The 20,653-nt window shown below is 41.5% G+C and overlaps 2 protein-coding genes across 9 annotated transcripts in view; one reads left to right on the top strand and one right to left on the bottom strand.

The window, feature by feature from the left end:
* The window catches only part of LOC115091169 (hydroxylysine kinase-like), a 33,035-nt gene extending 26,463 nt beyond the window's left edge, over window positions 1-6,572 (top strand). For all 3 annotated transcript variants that reach the window (XM_029601137.1, XM_029601138.1, XM_029601136.1), the window contains one exon: window positions 5,729-6,572. In XM_029601137.1, coding sequence (XP_029456997.1) covers window positions 5,729-6,288 — 560 coding nt within the window. In that variant the 3' untranslated portion in view covers window positions 6,289-6,572. The remainder of the gene's footprint in view (window positions 1-5,728) is intronic.
* Window positions 6,573-18,766: 12,194 nt separating this feature from the next.
* The window catches only part of CAMK1 (calcium/calmodulin dependent protein kinase I), a 134,352-nt gene continuing 132,465 nt past the window's right edge, over window positions 18,767-20,653 (bottom strand). For 4 of the 6 annotated variants that reach the window (XM_029601139.1, XM_029601146.1, XM_029601144.1 and 1 more), the window contains one exon: window positions 18,767-19,913. In XM_029601139.1, the coding sequence (XP_029456999.1) occupies window positions 19,599-19,913 (315 nt within the window). In that variant the 3' untranslated portion in view covers window positions 18,767-19,598. Of the gene's footprint in view, window positions 19,914-20,321; window positions 20,474-20,653 lie in introns of those variants that run through there. The other 2 variants (XM_029601142.1, XM_029601143.1) reach the window with 2 other exon arrangements.

The following is a 20,653-nucleotide window of genomic DNA, read 5'->3' on the forward strand; positions in this document are numbered from 1 at the left end:
TTGGACATTTGTTTAATTTTTGAAGAATCACAGTAAAATGTAATGTGAACACCCAAACTGTATCCTGTCTGTTCCCAGCAGCACCATCACTATTAGCCAGCAAGATAGCACACAGCAGGAAGGATCACATCACTGCCTGGGCCTAGAAAGTTATCCTCCCCCCCACTCATAGAAAAAGACCTATTCCTTGGGACCCTAAGATTTGCAGAAGTAGCAGCCCCAGTGAATACATTCTTTTATGGACCCTTTGGGATATAATGCACTCACTAACAAGGTGTTATATAAGGGTTAGGCAAACTGGGCAGTCACCTAGGGTGCCACTTTCTGGAGGTGGCAAAGAACAACTGCAGTGACAGCCACACAAACTCAAAGGGCCCTCAGCGCTTTTAATCAGCAACAGCCACATCAAACTGCTTTTTTTTACTATGGCTTTATTTGTATGTTTTACGTTTATGTTGTTTTATGTGGTTTCACTCAATTTAAGGTGAATTTTAAAAACGATATACCCTCCAAAACTGGGAGAAGCGCGGGCACGTATCGCTTATTCACACCCAACCGATTTTATAAACCTGCCATGTGTGCGCGCATAAGTATCGATGCGCGAATATCTCACATTGGAGAGAATGGAGGTGGGGCACTGGCGTTCCTGGTGGGGGCCACGAGATTATGTAATGCAGAGAATGCAGCGTGCATCCGGTTCATTTCAGGGCAAATTTACTTCTGCTATTCATCAGGTGTAAGGCTGAATAAATGTATTTATAGCCATATATAAACTGCTTGAGGGGTCTGGGGAAACTGGGGAAGTGCAGGCTAAAGAACCGGGGGGGTCTTGACTAGGCAAACGTCTGGACAAATTGGACTAACTGGTTAAACTGGTCATTTCCTTCATGCGCGCATTATAAAATGCACTCACTTGTGCATGAAAATGCTTAAAATTAAGAGCACACACACATGCGCTAAGCCTAGTTTATAACATGTGCACGTACCTGCATGCAAGGTATAAGATTTCAGCGTATGTGGCCGCACGCCCATATACATGGGCGCAAGTGTGCGCATTTTAAAGTTACCGTCCCTGTGTCTATACCTCTAACAGGACCTGAGTTGCTGGCTTTCCACTTTGTTGCCCCAGGCTTGGTCTGTAGCCCAGGGAACAAGAAGGGAGAGGGTGAGCCTGGGATGGATAGGGTAGAGAAGGGCTTCGCTGATCCCAAATCCAGCCCCTTTAATCCTTTCCTATCATTCTCTTCCCCACACCTCCCATCCCCAGAACTGCTGCCTTTTGCCTGGGAACAGAAAGAGATGGGCTGGAGAAGACACAGCGGCAGGTCTGTAGGTCTCTGTGCTCCTGGCATTCAGGACTTGATTGCTTGAATATATTGGGGGTTGGGGGGGGGGGCAGGAAGAAGGAGGCAAAGGCTGTAAGAGGGTGAGGTGAGAAGGGCATGGGAGGTATGAGAGGGTGAACAGTGGGGGAGGTAAAGAGGGGTTAAAAGTTTGAGGAGGGGGGGGACTGTTGCAAATAGTGAGTCAAGGAGGGGATTGAAAGCTGGGGGGAAGGTGAGGAGAGGGTGAATGCCATCTCCTCCCCTATCTCCATGAAGTCAGCAATGCACGCTTGAGAGGTCTGGCACCTTTTTCCTTCCAAAAGTCTGCAGTCCCATGGACCAAAGGAAGGGTTGGGAGAAATTAAGGTAAGAGAAATGCAGGGTAGGGGGATGCATGAGAGCTAGTCAAAAGGGAATTGGGGGGGGGGTGAAAAATTTGGAGGGGTGATTTTGTGAAAGAAAGTCATAGGTGGTGATGGGGTAGGGTGGAGCAGAGGTTGTGGTGGAGAGTATGTGTGACAGAATGCTAGAGGTATTAAAGAGGAAAGGAGGGTGACAGAGTCAGAGGAGGAGATGGAGGGATGAAGGTGACAGAGAGCCAGAGGTGACGATGGGGGTGACAGAGAGCCAGAGGAGGAAGTATTAGAGATAAAGGGAGATATACACAAGAGGGATGAGAGCAAGAAGAAAGATAGGGAAGGGTGTATGAGAGCCAGGGAGGGCATGGGAGGTAAGAGTGAATCAGTGAGACAGGGATGATGGATGAGAGCCAGAAGAATGATGAGGAAGGGTGTATGAGAGCCAGGGAGGGCATGGGAGATAAGAGTGAATCAGTGAGATAGGGATGATGGATGTGAGCCAGAAGAATGATGAGGAAGGGTATATGAGAGCCAGGGAGGACATGGGAGATAAGAGTGAATCAGTGAGACAGGGATGATGGATGAGAGCCAGAAGAATGATGAGGAAGGGTGTATGAGAGCCAGGGAGGACATGGGAGATAAGAGTGAATCAGTGAGACAGGGATGATGGATGAGAGCCAGAAGAATGATGAGGAAGCGTGTATGAGAGCCAGGGAGGGCATGGGAGGTAAGAGTGAATCAGTGAGATAGGGATGATGGATGAGAGCCAGAAGAATGATGAGGAAGGGTGTATGAGAGCCAGGGAGGACATGGGAGATAAGAGTGAATCAGTGAGACAGGGATGATGGATGAGAGCCAGAAGAATGATGAGGAAGGGTGTATGAGAGCCAGGGAGGGCATGGGAGGTAAGAGTGAATCAGTGAGATAGGGGTGATGGATGAGAGCCAGAAGAATGATGAGGAAGGGTGTATGAGAGCCAGGGAGGACATGGGAGATAAGAGTGAATCAGTGAGACAGGGATGATGGATGAGAGCCAGAAGAATGATGAGGAAGGGTGTATGAGAGCCAGGGAGGGCATGGGAGGTAAGAGTGAATCAGTGAGATAGGGATGAAGGGAGCATGAGAGGTATAGTTGGGAGATGAAGAACTTAGAGAGGGGATAATTGAGTGAGTGAGTCAGAGGACGGGATGAGAGAACATGAGAGGAGGTGAAAGTGATGGATGGGAGAAACAGAACCATTGGATGATGGGGCATGGTGAGAGAGTAAGTGGGAGGGTGGCTGTTGGGATAGAAGGAAACCAGATAGCAGGATTGGGAGAGCAACCCAATGAGGGAGAGTTGGAGGACTGAGGGAGTAAGAAGGGGAAATTTGGGGAGATGAAGGGTTGAAATAGGGGTAATAGAAGGGTGACAGGCTGGGAAAGAAAGGAGTGTGGGAAGGAGGAGTGAAATTGAGATAAATAATGATGAAATGGAGGAAAATGAATTGAACAGGAAAGACTGACACAGACTGAGGAAGGAGAGGAAATGAAGACAGAAGGAAAGTAAAACAGGAGAACCTGGAAAAGGAGTTAGAAGTCAGACAAGAAGGAGGCAAGAAAAAGACAGGGACCAATTCATTAGGGAAAAAATCACACATGGACAATAAAAGTAGAGAAGAGCACTTTTATTTTCAGCTTAGTAATTGCAATATGTAGTGCAGTGATCGAGTTGGCTCTGGAGTAAACTGAATTCTCTGCCTGCTGGTTTGGCTTTTATTGAATCAATGTATTATCCAAAGTACTGTACATGAGCTATGAAGACTACAGAGGTCCCATCTTCAGATGGGAATAATGCTTCTGATGTGACATCTGAGAAAGGGACCTGTGTGGTTTCAAAGGCTGATGCAGTAAAATGATCTGCCAAGAATCCCAGGACTAGAATGTAATTTTCAGTATTAAGTTATTGCATGTTTTCTGTACATTTTATTTTGTTACATGGAGAGAGGTGGCAGAGGGTTAAGTAATTTTGTGAAAGCAAGGAGTGCCACACCAAGTGGAACAGAGCCACCTGATAAGAAATTTGCACGGCATCACTGATCGTGGAAGAATCAACCAGTACAGTGTATGCCCTCGGCTTTTCCAGTGTGTTTGCCTGTGCAATTGGTGCATGCTATGGGATGAATTTTCAAAACCATTTACACATCTAAAACATGATTTTATACAAGTAAATGACTTTTCTGAAATTGCCCAGTGTTCAGTGCACGTAAAATTACACGTGCAATCCAATTTCACGTCTCCTTTTACGAGTACTAGGGATAGACATCCTGGGGGGACAGAGTTGGAACTTACATGAGGGAAGTCTAACTTTCAGCATTTGTGTGCGTAAGTAGACGTACAGGGATTAATGTTAGTATTTTATAAAGGTGAGAGTTCCAGTTTATAAAATACTGCGAGTTCTGCTCCAAAAGTACATGACTACGTTTCAGTATGTGCAAATATTTCCTGCAAGAAAACATTTACTTTCTCTACCTATTTTCTAAACATAGGTGCGTATATTTTATGTGTAAAAAAAAATTAACATGTACGCGTAATAATCCTGATTTATACACAGAGGCAGATATTTTATAAAGTATGTGCGTATACCGTTTTGAAAATACTGAACTGATACCTTCGCCAGTTCACCCAGAACCCCCAGCACTTCACTCCACCAGTTCACTCAGAGCTCCCACCAAAAAACCGCAGCAGACAAGAAGTCTGATTTCACCTGCATGAGTCAATTAGCAGGTCTAAACGTGTAAAAATAAATTTGGTAATAGATTCGTGGATCTCTATTACAAATAGCAACTGCCGAGTGCACTTATGACCTCCCCACCCTGGAAAGCTCCTAGCCAACCCCTTTTTTTGTGGATAAAATGTAGGCTTGAAATGGAAAAGGTGCACGTGCTGTCAACATTTATAAAATAGCATAATCTCCACACACATGATACTCACACGCATGTGTGATTTTCACATGTGAAACCTTTTTGAAAATGTACTCCTTACTTTTTCTATTTTCAAAACTAGGCCCATAAATTAACCTGCACAATTAATCCAAACTAATGAAGAGCAGGCGGAACTTTGTGCGGGTTATTTTATGTGCAGGGAAGCGCAATTACGCGAGCATTTTCAGAGTGAACTCTGCACAGAAGAGGTGTTCAGGGCAGAGTTGGGTGGAGTTCAGTTTTTAAAAAAGCAGACACCTAAAGTCACACACACGAGTTACACATTTCAAAGAGCAAGTGTAACTTTGCACGGGTGAGTTTTTGTGCATTCTTTTCAAAGAAACTTTGCAAAATTAATGCAACTTATGTGCACGGCTAGCACACAAATTACCCTCTATAAAGCCAGCAGGATCTCATTTACAGTCCTGTTGTATTTCCACAGGATTGTTCTTGGTCCCCCTGTAGGCCCAAACCCTGAGTCATTTAAGTAGCTAATGAGGCCTTGGATTCTACTACTGGTAACTGGGATGTATCCTTAGCAGTGTGGACAAGAATAACCGGGCAGGCTGGATGGTCTTTCTGTCATTATCTACTATGTTGCAATCCATTTCATGTCCCCCTTTTTTATGTAAAATAAATATAATTACAAATGAAGAATTTTTATTCATATTAATACACAATATTAACTTTCAAAAGTTTGCTGCGTGATGGGCTCCAGTGCAAGGCTGAATCTAGGGTACCTATTGCACTGGACCTGGACCCAGGACGTGAGGAATCATGTAGGCCTCTAGATACCCTCTCTACTGCCCAGGAAAAAGGAACTGGTGCAGGGTTAAGGTCACTCTCCCAGGCCCCCAAGAGGAAACTAGGAAATAAGTCTGTGCAGGTCCAGGGTTTTTTATTTCAGTCCAGGGAATCACAGGCCTCGAGACTTCCATCCCTATCTCCAGAGGGAGAAAGTGAGTCCAAGCAAAATTTATACCAAAGAATAATGACTTTACCGATTTTTCATGGATTCCCATTTATGGAATTAATATTTCTTACATTACTACAAGCAAATATTTTTTCACTCTCTCTTTAGGTATAAATCATGGAGACTTGAGCACAACTAATGTTTTATTAGAACCAAGCAATGAAGCTGCTGGGAACCCCCATCCCCAGTACAAGGTATCAGGCGTGTTGGACTTCGGCAACATGAGCTATGGATGCTATGTCTTTGAAGTAGCAATAGCCATCATGTACGCAATGACAGCAAGTAAGGAACCCTTGCAGGTTGGTGGGCACATTCTTGCAGGATACGAAAGTGTCGTGCCATTGACGGAAATTGAGAGAGACGCCCTCTTCCTTCTGGTGAGCTGCAGGTTTTGTCTGTCTCTTGTTCTGAACACTCACGCTTTCCAACTGGATCCCACAAACGAGGAATACCTGATGGGATCAATCAAGAAGAAGTGGAAGTGCTTCTTGCAGCTGCTAGACATGGGCAAGGAGAATGTGGAGAAGATCTGGTTCCAGACTGCAAGATCTTATTTATTTATTTATTTATTTATTTTAAGTTTTTCTATACCGGCATTCACAATAGATATCGCATCATGTCGGTTTACAATTAACAAGTGGATAGGTAACAAAAAAGGTAAAAACTAATATTTATCTTAATAATAATAATAATAATAATAATAAAACATTAAACAAGAGAAGGCTAAGGTATGCAGTTACAATAAAACAAGGGAGTAATACAACTTGGAGCATCTTATGAAGGGCATAATGAGCTCTGATTTTGGAAGAAACTCAAATTATCTATGCTGCCATTTTTGACCAATGTGTGTTCAGAAGATCTGAACTCTTGTTTTCAGTTTTGCTTGACTTTCCTTTACAAAGTTCATATGCATTACTATTGCATAATGAATTACAAATAAAGCAGAATGCTGCTACCATCCTGTGTCTGGTCATGGTGTTCATTCCCCTGAAATCATTTCCCCCTCGTTACTTTTGAAATGGATGTTGAATGAATGCTCTTTGAAGAATCTAACAGACCAGTTCTATCTAGAGGAAGAAAACAATTGAGGATTAAGGAGGGACTCTGTTGGGCCAGTGTGACCACTCAGGTGGTAAGTGCTGTATGCTGCTATATGGAAGGTCCACCGTTCATGCCCTGGGTCGGGTCTTCCCCTCCCCTGGTTAAGCAGAGCTGGGGATGCTGTGGAGGGGGTATTCACAGTCCATGGGAAGTGGCAGTCATTACTTAAAGGGTGATACCTAGTGACTGGATTCAGGGCCTGTGATGGCAAGTTTCCAGAAGGAGCCTTGGTGCATGGTCCCTGCCCGATGACCGTCACTGCAACAACTAGGCACATTGTGGGGGAGGAAGGGGATAGGATATAGGGGGGAAAAGTTCCAGATAGTTGCAACTAAAAAGCTTCATGGTGCCACATCCAAAGCCTGCTTCTTACTGATCTGGAAGTATAAAGTTGTAGGAGGAAAAGAAGAAGAGCAAACTCTGTGGTTAGCCTGGTTGGCATTTGGTAAGCTGAAACTCATAAATGTAAGCTATGTTTGCAATAAGCTCTGCATGAAGCCACTAAATTGTGCTGAGGTGTCTCTCTGCCCCTGTACTGTTGGATCAACACTGGCCCAAGTTTTAGTTTGATGTCTGTTGTTTTTCTGACATTTATTTTCCTTAATCTGTTATGTGAAATGAATAAATCTCAAGACTTGCCTCACATTAGGTGCAGACTGGGATAGGAGCTCCTGCTTTATGTAAATTACAGTTGTGCTCATATGTTTACATATCCCTGGCAGAATTTGTAAGATGTGTAGCAGTTTAAGAAAACATGAGTGATCAGATAAAACATGTCTTATTTTTAATGTGTTTCAGATTAAACTACAATGCATCACAATCATTAAACAAGCTATACCAATAAAGGAAATAATAAAATGGTCCTGTTCAAAAGTTTGCATTTCCTTAGATTTTAATGTAGTGTATTGCCCCCTTTTGATTCAATGACAGCTTGCAGTCTTTTTTGATAGTTGTAAATGAGTCCCTTTATTTTCTTTTGTAAATTCTTTGGTTGTCTACCATGAATTGCATGTTTGAGTTCTCCCCAAAGTGGCTCAATGATGTTGAGGTCAGAAGACTGTGACGGCCACTCCAGGACCTTCACTTTCTTCTGCTGCAGCCACTGAAGGGCTGACTTGGCCTTATGTTTTGGATCATTGTCATGTTGGAAAGTCAGAGTGCACCCCAGGCACAGCTTCCTGGCTGGTGAATGCAAATTCTCCTCCAATATTTTCTGATAAGTTGCTGCATTCATCCTGCCATCAATTTTGACTAAATTTCCTGTGCTGCTGTAGCTCACCCCCAAAACAGCAGTGATCATAAAGTTCAGTTTTGGTCTCATCACTCCAAATTACTTCATTCCAGAAGTTTTCAGACTTCTCTAGGGTGCTGTTTGGTATATTGTATGCAGGTTGTTTTGTGGCGTTGGTGCAGCAATGGCTTTTTTTGGCAACTCCACCAGGCAGCCCATTTTTGTTCCAGTATCTTCTTATTGTGCATGCAGAAACACCCACACCACTTTGTTTCAGAGAAGCCTGTAACTCAGTAGAAGCTGCTTATGGGTTTTTCTTTGGATCCTGATAAATTTACCAGCCCATTGTGTTTGAAATCTTTCTTGGTCTACCTTCCTATTAACAGAACCATTAATTTTACACTTCTTGAGCAGAGTTTGAACCTTACTGATTGGAATTTTCAAATCTTTGGATATTTTTTAATATCCTTGTTCTGATTTATAAAGTTGAACTACTTTTGCCTACAGATCCTTTGACAGTTCTTTTGCTTTCTCCATGCTTCAGTAATCACCAAAGTCAGTGCAGCCCTGGATGAAATGCACAAGCTAAGAAACTCATTGTAATTAGTGTCTGTGTATAAATAGTCAATCAAACAAGGCACAGTTGTGGATACCTACCCTTCATTGCCTTTTCAACCTGTGTGTCAACTTGAGTGTAAATTATCAGCCCAAACATTCAAGTGTATGTAAACTTTTGAACAGGAATTTTTTATTATTTCCTTTATTGCTATGGTTTAATGATTGTGCTATTCTATGCACAGTTTTAATTCGAACCATATTAAAAATAACAGGCATGCTTTATCTGATCACTCATGTTTTCTTAAAATGTTACACCTCTTACAAATTCTGTCAGGAGTATTTAAACCTATGAGCACAACTGCAAGTTCCTCTAGATGAGAGCCAGAAACCTCGTGAATACGGTCTTCTAGAACAGAGAAGATATAGGACTTTGTTGGGCTTCCAATTACAGCCTAATAGATCGCTACTTGAGACACCACCACCTACACACACACTTGAAGTGGGCTGGCCCACAGGTCTAGCCTTCTCCATTTGTAATGAAGGTAGTAATGATGTTTTTTGGTAGAAACTGCCTCACCTTTTACCTTGTTAGCTAGTTCACTTGAGTTGTATCTTATCTGTTGGGTGGTTTTCAGTTTCCTTGTAATATTCATCAGTGAAGAAAATAAAGTTAATAATGTAAGCTCACCTGTCCCTACTTCCCCCACCTGAAAATAAACCCAAAGTAGTTGGGTAGAGATGATACTTGTGTACAGCTAGCAAATTTTAACCAGACAAACTTCTGAACTAAGGGGCCGATATTCAAAGTGATCCAGCTGGCTAAGGAGTTGTTGGTGTGTTCCATCTGCAATATTGACAATTTCCTGCCGCTGTTATATGGTCAGCTATCAGTCACTCAGCTGCAGGATGAATATTGGCCTGTAAAAGTATGTTTCTTGGGAAAAGGCTCTATTCTTTTAAACATTATTTTCTAAAGGATCAACTCCACTCATCACCATTTCAACTGATATTACTATAAACATACACAATGCTAAAATGTAGGAAGGTGGCTGACCTGCACTAGGGGAAAATAACGATTTTCAAATGGGGGATTGTGTAATATGAGATAGAGTGGTATAGAGAATAAATGGTACACAGGCCAGTGTTATCTCAGTACCTGAATAAAATGTCAGCTACCAGAGAGCTTCCTGTTTGGCTCAGCATCACAGCAAGGGAAACAAAGACAACAATCACAGAATGTCCCATAAAACCATCAAAACCTTTTTATATATATTTATATATATATATGTACATGTACAAAGAAAGCAATGCAGAACATAGTGATCAGCATTTGCCTCTTTCCTTTAATACAAGAACAAGCAGTAAAATAGAAACTTTTTTTGTTGTTGTTGAAAAATTCTCATTAAACATGCTAAAATACACCAGGATACAGAACCAGACAGCCCAACATTTGTAGATCTGAATCTGATACATTGCACAGCGCAGAACACTGGTCCCCACCGAGCTTGGACAGTGAACATGCAAGCTCTGCACTGGTGAGATTTCAGAGTCTCACCAATACCAAACCAGTACATAAAAACACAAGATATGCCATACTGGGTCAGACCAAGGGTCCATCAAGCCCAGTATCCTGTGTCCAACATTGGCCAGCCAAGTTACAAGTACTTGGCAAGTACCCAAACAGTAGCAGCGAGTCCAAATTCAAATATATCCACAATAAGCTCTACCTCCATGAAGGTTATCTTACATGGAAAGCACTTGGTGTAGAGCAGAGATACAACGTTTAGGCAACACAGCCAGAGACCAGGTTCCAGTTCTCCCAGAGTCACGGGGAGAATAGACCTCAGCAGCTGAGCTCCTCAGAGCTCATATGCCAAGAGATAAAAAAAGAATGAGAAGTCAATTTTTTCTAGCACTCACCAGAGCAAACTACTTGTGCAGTCTGCACTATCTGAGCTATCATCAATGCAAAGGTGATGACAATATGTGCAGAGGGTGGATAGAACAGTACATCTTTATCTACCGTCACCAGTTCCCATCAGTTTGAAGCAAATGTAAAGAAATGATGGTTATAAAGGAGAATGAGATCAGTTACCATAATGCTTAACCTCTCTGAACCACTTCAGGGATTTCCACTGAAGGGGTCAGCTACAGGCAAGAATACCAAATTCAGAGTATCTAAGGGAAAGAAGAACATAACAGAATATGAGGCACACGTACCCCCAATCTCCAATGGACAGTTGGACACCAGATATCTCCAATACAATCTGTTTAGGTTTAACCTTTATCCAGTTTCACCAGGAGATGGGAAGTTCAGATTGTCCCATGAAAAGCTACAATACCCTTCCCCCAGCTGAATGGGATTAAAACCTCAACACTGACTCAGGCTATTCTTGAGCCACTAGATAATCGATCATGATGGGGATCAGCACACCATCTTCTTGCAGCAAGACTTTCTGCACACTAGAAGAGTTGGCAAGTTTTTAGGTTTGCTTAGTGGCCATTCCCAAGCCATAGAGGAACATAAAAAATGAATCCCTGCAGATATCCATAAAGTTGTACCTCCTAGCTTGTTTTGTAGCCTTTTTGGTCAGGAGCTGTATTACCTATATTTCCATGAGGATCCTTGCAAGAACAGAGGGCTCTCTAGGAAAATTACATCACTATACTAAATGGAGAAAATAAATGAAGGGAAAGTTTGAAGCAAATCTCTCATAGATACTATATATGATGCCAACAATGCAAACCACAAGACAGTGCACAAGCCCCATAAGACATCCAGTTCTAGTAGCCATATTGGTCCTGGAGAATACTGTAATCTCCCCAGAATGTGATACCTTTTTACTGGACCACTAGAAATGTTGCTGCAGTACATCACCCGGGGAGACCACAAGTTCCTCCTTCAGATGTCTTCAGACAGTTTTTCTGTTGGTCCAATAAAAGTCTACAAAACCGCAATAAAGGCAACAGATATTACTAAACCTAAAATATCAATTATATGTGAATTTTATTTTTTTTTGCAAGGGACTGCATCAGTTATGTAATGTGATTTACAATCTGCAGTGTTTTGCCTGCAATGGCCTTTAAATTGTAATCATATCGTGCAGTGGAGGCTCTAATCATTTACACTCTCTTGTTTCCCTATGTATCTTATTCTCTTGAATGTATTACTTTCAAAAATCTTACTAAAAATCCCTTTATTTCCTTTAGTATTTATGTTAAGTAATGGCCATCTCAAGCCTGTTTAAGCATGCCAAAATTTGCACTCCTGAATCAATCCCAACATTGCGGATGTTTTGGCAACTTCATGCCTACATTAGGGGATCAATATACTTTTTATTGGGTTAATTTCCTTCATACAAAAGCCAATAAAGGTATCACAATCTACAAAGATTCCAGTAATCTGAGAGTGAATTACACTTCAATTAGGAAAGGGCATTTTACAGGCCTTCAGATAAAAGCAAGCTAACAAAAGAGCTAATCATTGGAGCTTGATGTGTGCATTATGGGGAAAAAAATGCTACAGAAGTAGGCACAGATCTATTGGAAGCCAACGAGATCACTAAGAGCTAACACCAGGACTTCACGCTGGCCTTACTCAGCGCGAGCAAAAAAAAATTGTTTTGTATTTCGTTTCGTGTCATTAAAAAAAATACATCTATTGCATTCATTTTTAGTGTAAAAACTGTTTGCAAATAGTGCATGCTAAAATTACAGAAACAACAAAAAAAAAACCTGAAGTTCTTTTGAAGTACTGCATGGGCACAAAGAAATGAAACCCCAGTCCAATGAGTTACTCAGCGCTTGTCTGTTCCTTTTGAGTATAAATGTAGGGTACCATACTCCCAGAAACTCCCCAGGGCTCTGTTGACCCTTTACATCCCTCTTAAGGTACCCCCGTAGAGCAGAGAACCTCCTCAAAGGTGGGGAAGATGGAAAGTCCGCAGGTACTTTGTGCTCACAGATTTTTAAAGCAATTTGCAGTGTGAAAGGACGCATGTGCACTTTCCCTTTGAAAACTACCCAAGGTCCCACAGAGATTTGCAGCTGCTTTTTCTGCAGATACTTTTTCCCAACCAAACCACCACACCTAGTTTTGAAAATCCCAAAATATGCATGATGTTTTCTCCACCCTGCACCCCCCGAGTCTTAGCACCACTCCAGGAGCGCCTCCAATTCGACGCAGGAAAACTAACACGTGCTGTGGAATTCCTTTACCCCTCATATGAGGCAGGCAATTTTCAAAGAGCCATCAAACCATTAAATTGCCTTCTCTGCCTGGCTGAAAGTTCACATGGTTTTTCACAACACACTGGCTTTTAGCTGGGTGTAAAGGAGGCGTTCCCGGGGGAGTCAGAAAGCAGACAGTCGCTCAGCAGCGCCTGGTTCAAAGGAAACTAAAATAACCAGAGAGGTTCCAATAAAAGCATAAGTAGCCCGTGTGCCTGTAAGTAAAGAACAGATCGAGATAAAAGATTCCAATGTATCCCTATCAACTAATAAAAAAGTTGTATATACAAATAAAAAACGATCCTTGAAATATCTGCATGCTAATGCCAGAAGTCTAAGAAGTAAGACTGGGAAAGTTAGAGCATATAGCACTGAATAAAGATCCTGCAGGAGACTAAGAGGATAACTTTCAAACTAGTCGTGTATATGGATGCACGCAAAGTTGCTATTTTATTACCTGTGTGCAAACAATATAAAATACAAGTACAAATCAGATTTATCCAGCTAAGTTGTGGCACTTAGCCAGAAAAGTCTGAAAAGCACTACTTGTCCATCTAAGTAGAACTTTTTGGACTTATGTGGCTAAAGCAGATATCAGATAAATAGTGCTTTTAGAATTTTCCGGCTATTTAACTTAGTTGGATAAGTTGTGTTTTAAGACTTATCTGGCTAAGTAGCACTTTTTTTTTTTTTACTTATCTGGCTACTTAGACGAACAAGTAGCTCTTTTCAGACTTATCTGGCTAAGTACAGCCAGCTGCTACTTATCTGGATAGGTTCGAACTTGTTCATCTAAGTAGTAGCAAAAGTGCTACTTAGCTGGATAAATCAGAACTTAACTAGGTAAGTGTACGCAAATGATATACCTGTGTATTTTTACTTCAAATTTTAAAGGCATACATAGATTTTACTCGCGTTATTTAGACACATTTAACACCCCTCCCTCCCTGAATGTCGGCTTTTACATGCATCAGTCGGGGGATTTTCTAACATGTACGAGGCAATCAAATAACCAGTTTTACCAATTAGTCTACCATTTCACCCAGTCCATCTGCAACTCATGAAGACGCTCCTGGCTTTATAGCCTGAAGTCCCCACATTTCACCCAAACTTCCTACCCAGTCATCTTTTCACTTTTAAGATGTTTATGATCACTTATTCCTGATATTGAGCAGGAGTAATCATACACGAGTAAGGTGCCACATTTACATGCATAAATTGCTCATAAAATAGCAACTTGCTCACATAATGATGCTGCTGGCTGCCCCTTCTTTACATGTGTACAGTAAGTTTAACCATGCACCCTGATTTACGCATGTACGTTGAGGTTTTTAAAATAGCATACACTCGCATATGCTATTTTACACATGTAAATGATACTTTTTAATTGCACAACTTTTGAAAATTCACCTTTAAATGCATAATACAATCTTTATGGATGGAAATTCCATGTGTGATAGGGAAGCATATAGCAATGGGTTATACTGCCGTCCACCTGGCCAAAATGAACAGGCGAACGATGAAATGCTAATGGAAATCAGGGAAGCTAACAAATTTGACAGCACTGTAATAATGGGGGATTTCAGTTACCCCAGTGTTGACTGGGTACATGTCACATTGGGACAAGCTAGGAAGGTAAAGGTTCCAAATGACTGCTGCATGGAGCAGTTGGTCTGGGAACTGATGGGAAGGGGAGCATTATAGACCTATTCCTTAATGGAACACAGGATTTGGCGTGAAAGGTAATGGTAGAGGGGCTGCTTGGCAACTGTGATAATGCAATCGAATTTGAATTAATGACTGGAGGGAGGACATTAAGTAAATCTACTGCTCTGGCATTTAACTTTCAAAAGGGAGACTGAGAAAATGAGAAAAATAGAAAAAACTAAAAAGGTGCAGCTACAAAGGTAAAGAGTTTACATCAGGCATGGACACGGTTTAAAAATATCATGGAAGCTCAGACCAAATGTATTCCATGCATTAGAAAAGGTGGAAGGAAGGCCAAATGACTGCCAGCATGGTTAAAAGTGTACGTGAAAAAGGCTATTTTAGCCAAAAAAAAAGGTCTTTCAAAAACTGGCAAAAGAATTCAATTGAAGATAAGGAAAACAAAAACAGAATTAGAAAAGAAGCTGGCCACAGAGGCAAAATCTCATAATAATCCTTTTTTAAATAAATCCACAGCAGGAAGCCTGTGAGGGAGTTGGTTGGACCATTAGATGATTGAGGGCTAATAGAGGAACTTACGGAAGACAAGGACACAGCAGAAAGACTTTGGTGTTTACTGAAGAAGATGCTGGGGAGATACTTGTGCCAGAAACAGTATTTAATAGTGATAATTTCGAAGAACAAATCACAATGAACTTGGACGATGTAATATGACAGACTGACAAGCAAATTGCCTGGATGAGATGGTTTACACCCCAGAGTTCTGAAAGAACTAAAAAATGAAATTGCAGATCTATTACTAGAAATTTAAACCTATCATTAAAATTGTCTATTGCACCTGAAGATTAGGGTGGCCAATGTGACGACTATCTTTAAAAATGGCTCCAGTGGTAATCCCAGGGGTGGGCAATTCCGGTCCTCGAGGGCTGCAAACCAGTCGGGTTTTCAGGATATCCTTAATGAATATGCATGAGAGAGACCTGCATACACACTGCCTAAGTTGTATGCAAATCTATTTCATGCATATTCATTAGGGGTATCCTGAAAACCCGACTGGTTTGCAGCCCTCGAGGACCGGACTTGCCCACCTCTGGGTAATCCGGACAACTATAGACTAGTGAGCCTGACTTCAGTGCCAGGAAAAATTGTAGAAATTATTCTGAAATATAAAATCACAGAAAATATATTGTAGAAAGACATGATTTAATGGGACACAGCCACCATGGATTTACACAAGGGAAGTCTTGCCTCATCAATCTGCTACATTTTTTAAAGGGATTAATAAACATGTGGATAATGGTGATCCAGTGGATATAATGTATTTGAATTTTCAGAAGACATTTGACAAAGTCCTCTACGACAGACTCCTGAGAAAAATAAAAGGTCATGGGACAGGATGTGAAGTCCTATTGTGGATTGCAAATGGGTTAAAAGAAAGGAAACAGAGAGCAGGATTAAATAGTTTTCTGAATGAAGAAAGGTAAACAGTGGAGTGCCTCAGGGATCTGTATTGGGACTGGTGCTTTTTAATATATTTATAAATGATCTGGAAAAGGAAATGATGAGTGAAGTGATCAAATTTGCAGATGACACAAAATTATTCCAAGTAGTGAAATCACAAGCAGATTGTGAGAAACTGTAAGATGACCATGTGAGAGTAGTAGATTGGGCATCCAAATGGCAGATGAAATTTAATGTGGACAAGTGCAAAATGATGCTCATGGGAAAAGTAACTTACTCTGTAGTTACACAATGTTAGGTTCCATATTAGGAGTCACAATCCAGGAAAAGAATCTGTGCATCATCAAGGACAATTCTTTAAAATCCTCAGCTCAGTAAGTGGCGGCAGTCAAAAACAGATAGTTAGGAATTATTAGGAAAGGAATGGAGAATAAAATGAAGAATGTCTTAATACCTCTGTATCGTTCCATGGTAAGACTGCACCTACAGTACTGTGAACAATTATAGTTGCTGCATCTCAATAATAATATAGCTGTACTAGAAAAAGTACAGAGAAGAGCAACCAAAATGCATAGTACAATCTTTATGGATGGAGGAGATGGAACAGCTCCCCTATGAGGAAAAACTAAAGAGGCTAGGGCTTGTTTAGCTTGGAGAAGAGATGGCTGATGGAGGGATATGATAGAGATCTATAAATTCATGAGTGGAATAGAATGGGTAAATGTAAATCTGTTATTTACTCTTTAAAACAATGCAAAAAGTAGACAACATGCCATAAAGTTAGTAAGTAGCACATTTAAAACCAATCAGAGAAAGTTATTTTTCACTCAACGCACAATTAAGCTCTGGAGCACATTGCCAGAGGATGTGGTAAAAGCAACTAGCCTAGCCAGGTTTAAAAAAAGGTTTGAACAAGTTCTGGGAGGAGAAGTGCTTGGCATAGTCTTCCTGAACTGGTATCATGCTCCCTCTCTCACCGTGTTTAAATCCCATCTAAAGACCTACCTTTTTGAGGCTGCTTTTAAATCTTAGGCCTGATTATCTATCTGCTTTTCGCCTCATTAACTTTCTTTTATTTTTTTTATTTTTAACCATTGTCTTGCTTTATGAAATATCCCAAGTCTCCTGTCTTGTATGTTTGTCTTATTAGATTGTAAGCTCTATTGAGCAGGGATTTTTTTGTGTGTTTATGTCGTGTAGCACTATAGAAATGTTAAGTAGTAGTAGTAGTAGTAGAAGTCCATAAACTGTTATTAACTAGATAGATTTGGGAAGATAACCTACTTATCCTCTGGTGTTAGCAACATGGGATCTATTTACTGTTTGGGATCCTGCCAGGTACTTGTGACCTGGACTGATCACTGCTGGAAAAAGGATACTGGACTTGATGACCCATGGTCTGACCCAGTATGGCCATTTTTAAGTTCTTAAGAGTCTTTAGGTCGGGGGCGTAGCATGACCTGCGTGTGTTTGATTTTCAAATGTCCGCATACTCTTTTGCCCAAGCTCAGCCAACCGCACAAACAGCAGATGCGAGTCATGTGAGCACTTATAGCATGTAGATTTTGCCACCACTAGTTTCGAAAGGGAAGCAACATGGGAGATTTCCCTACGAAAACTGGCTGCAATGGTCACGGGCTAAAAGAATCCGTACACAGGGGCAATTTGATATTGCCCCCCTCCTTGAGTTTACTTTCTGACTTTTATCAGACAACACAAAAAGCACATTCCAAATAAAAAGCTAGAGCAAGTTACTAGAGGGTTGTGCATTCTTGTGGAAAACCTACTAAAGACGTTTCAGTATGTAAAATAATAATTTCAGAAACCTCCAGGTTAGACCAAATGGTAGTACCGAAAAAGCTGGCAAGAATTTGCAGAATGGATACAAAGTAGCTAAATGCATATGTCCAGCAGTCCCTCAAAGGATGGAAGAAGAGACGAAGGAAGGACAGCTGCTTCTGAACATCAGTGAAGAGCCTTTTGTGCTCTGGAACTGTAGGTTCCAGGCAATCTAGAATCCATTTGGCTCAGCAGCTTAATGGGTTCTAGACTTTCCATATAGCTTCCATCCCATGGGTCTCTACTGCTCGAGGTTCTGCGGCTTATTTCTACAGCCCTTATCACTCTGGAAGCCACATTTATTTTAAACTCTGAATCCAGAGCCTGTGATATCTCCAAAAGTCAAAATTTTACATTAGAAATCTAGAACTGTTGAAGAATACAGAACCTGGAATTACAGATAATGGAACGTGTTAGGTAGCAGAACTGAAACACTGGTATCTCCTTTGGCTCTTGTACCTTTACATTCTGGACAAGGATAAAAGGCATATGCTAACCCCAGAGTTTTGTTTCAGGTGCATATTAAACAGCTTAGCCCTTTTCTGACCTTCCCGCATAACCCTGCAATACAGCACAGAGACTTCTTTTGACATTATAACCAATTAGATCGCTATACGGCGAACAACAAGTACTTCATAAATTTAATCTGAAAAACCCCATTTCTCTCACCACCTTTATTCCTCAGCAGCATCTTTCTACTGTTCCTCTTTGGTTTCTATTTCCATTCTCTTTCTGTTTTGATCTCTCGTTCTGTTTTCTTCCTCCACTTCACTCACCACTTCTCACCAAGTCCTTCTAAACAGAACCCTTTCTTGAAGAATTGTGCGTTTTTTTTGGGGGTGCTTTGTTCCTCAGATATGCACCGGTTTCCATATTGGGTAGATGAATGACCACGGACCGACTCTTAACCAATGTGATTTTCAATCTTTTCTCTAGATTCCACCCTCCCCTGGATCCAAGCCCCCTAGTGGTCCAACTCAGTGCATCACTGGCCCCCAAGATTCATAATAGTAAGCGTATCTTCTCACTTTGTGCAAAGTGTGCCTTTTCCTTGCAGCGAGGGGCTTTTTTTTTTTTTTTTTCCTGAGACTGCATCACAGAAAACTGAATTAAAGGGAAAACATATAGGCAGGGACACATTTTGACTCCCCTATAGTCCAACGGCCCCTAAAACAGACCCTTGTCGGCAAGAGCAATGCTGAGTAGAGCTTCTGTTAGGCATCACCAAGAAAGAGAAGAGTTTTTCAGCTTCTGTCAGGAATGTTTTGAATGTGTGCACTGCTCCTCCTCTCCCCAGGAAGCTACATTCCACGTAAGGTTATTTACTTCCAAACTCAGATGGGGCTCTTATACCATCCTAGAGACTGGAATCCTCAAGCCAGTTGTATATACATTTTCTCTTCCTTGCAAACATGTCAGACAGAAATTCCCTTGTAGCACTGGGTCTGGAGAGACACTTTACATCCTCATTCAGATGGTGGCGCCGCTCTCAGCTGGGTGACTGGCTTCCCGCCATGACCCTAAGCTCTGATGCCATGCAAAATGTTGCTAGCCCCCCAAATGAACACAAAACTTGTACGTAATTGTTTATGTGTGTGTGTTCTAAAGAAATCTCCACTGGCCGCAAGCATCAGGCAATGCCCACAGCTCCTTCTCTAGCAGGTGGCCAGAAAAACAGCGGCAAGATCCCTAGAACCCCCTGAATCTTCACTTTAGTACAGATATAATAAAAACACCCTTCCCTACACATCAGACAATCATCAGGCAACGGTATCACAAGGAAACAAACACAATGGCACCTTCTCCCTCTTTCATCTTGCCTCACTTCCATCCCAAGGGTCTGTTTCTAGCACAGGTGTAGAAACAGGGCCTCATTTTGAGATGTCTGCTTCACTTTTCTTGCCCATCACTTCCACCATCAGATTTCCCAGAGTTCCCTCCCACCCTGATCTCTCCTTCCCTCCCCCCATAGTTTTTTAGGTTTGGCCTGCCCTTCCTTGAAGGTCTGCTCGCCTCAAAGAGCGCGGTGGTATCCACGCCCAGTGCTAAGGCCTGGTCCTTCCCGTGTCGTTGATGGTCAGGAGCACTTTGGCTGGCCTCAGACCCGGTTTGAGTGATGGCAGCAATAAGCAGCCAATGAGTTGGTTTCTGTCTTTTCTGGAGATTTCCGGGAGCAGCCGTCCTGACAGTTGTCCGTGTGAGAACCTGAAAAAGGACAAGATGAATTTAAATCCCTCCAAGAAAACAGCAATAAATAATTGTTATGCTTTTAATAGAAAAAAATTCAAGAGCTAATGTTCTTCCATCTAATATAAATAATTCACCAACAAGGAAAAACCAAAAAACTAATTTTCTTGTGCTCCACTACCATTCAAACTCTATATACAATGACCTACTCAGAAAAAATGTGTATACCATGACCTACTCAGAAAAAATGTATTGTTTTGTTTGATGAATTGACCATATCGGCAAGCCTGACGACGCGCAACCCCACAGTTTTTTTAAGGGGAGCCATCCGGACTTCTCATCATTTACGGTCTAGTTCAGTTTGAACAAAGTTCCTTAGTAATGTTCAATTTTATAAATTATGCATTTTTTTAGATTCATTCACAATTTTATGCATCACATAGACAGAAAAGTGTCAGCCCGACACCCGGCTGATGTTTCGCTTTTGCTTCTTCAACAGCTTACAATATTAGACCTTTCCCGCCAATGTTCAAGGGACCGTCTTCTCACAATATCCTTATTGTTTACTTTCCAACACCCTGCATAGAAGAAATTTCAATCAATTATACTCTAAATGATTCATCACTTATCTGGTAGTAGGAGGGCACACTCGAACCTTCATCTTGGACAGTGCTCGTCTCAACTCACTTCCGACTGAACGGCAGCAGCAACCATAAACCAAAAACTGCGGGGTTGTGTGTCGTCAGGCTTGCCGATAC

The sequence above is a fragment of the Rhinatrema bivittatum genome, chromosome 4 (genome assembly GCF_901001135.1).
Source record: "Rhinatrema bivittatum chromosome 4, aRhiBiv1.1, whole genome shotgun sequence".
In the NCBI taxonomy this organism is placed as follows: Eukaryota; Metazoa; Chordata; class Amphibia; order Gymnophiona; family Rhinatrematidae; genus Rhinatrema; species Rhinatrema bivittatum.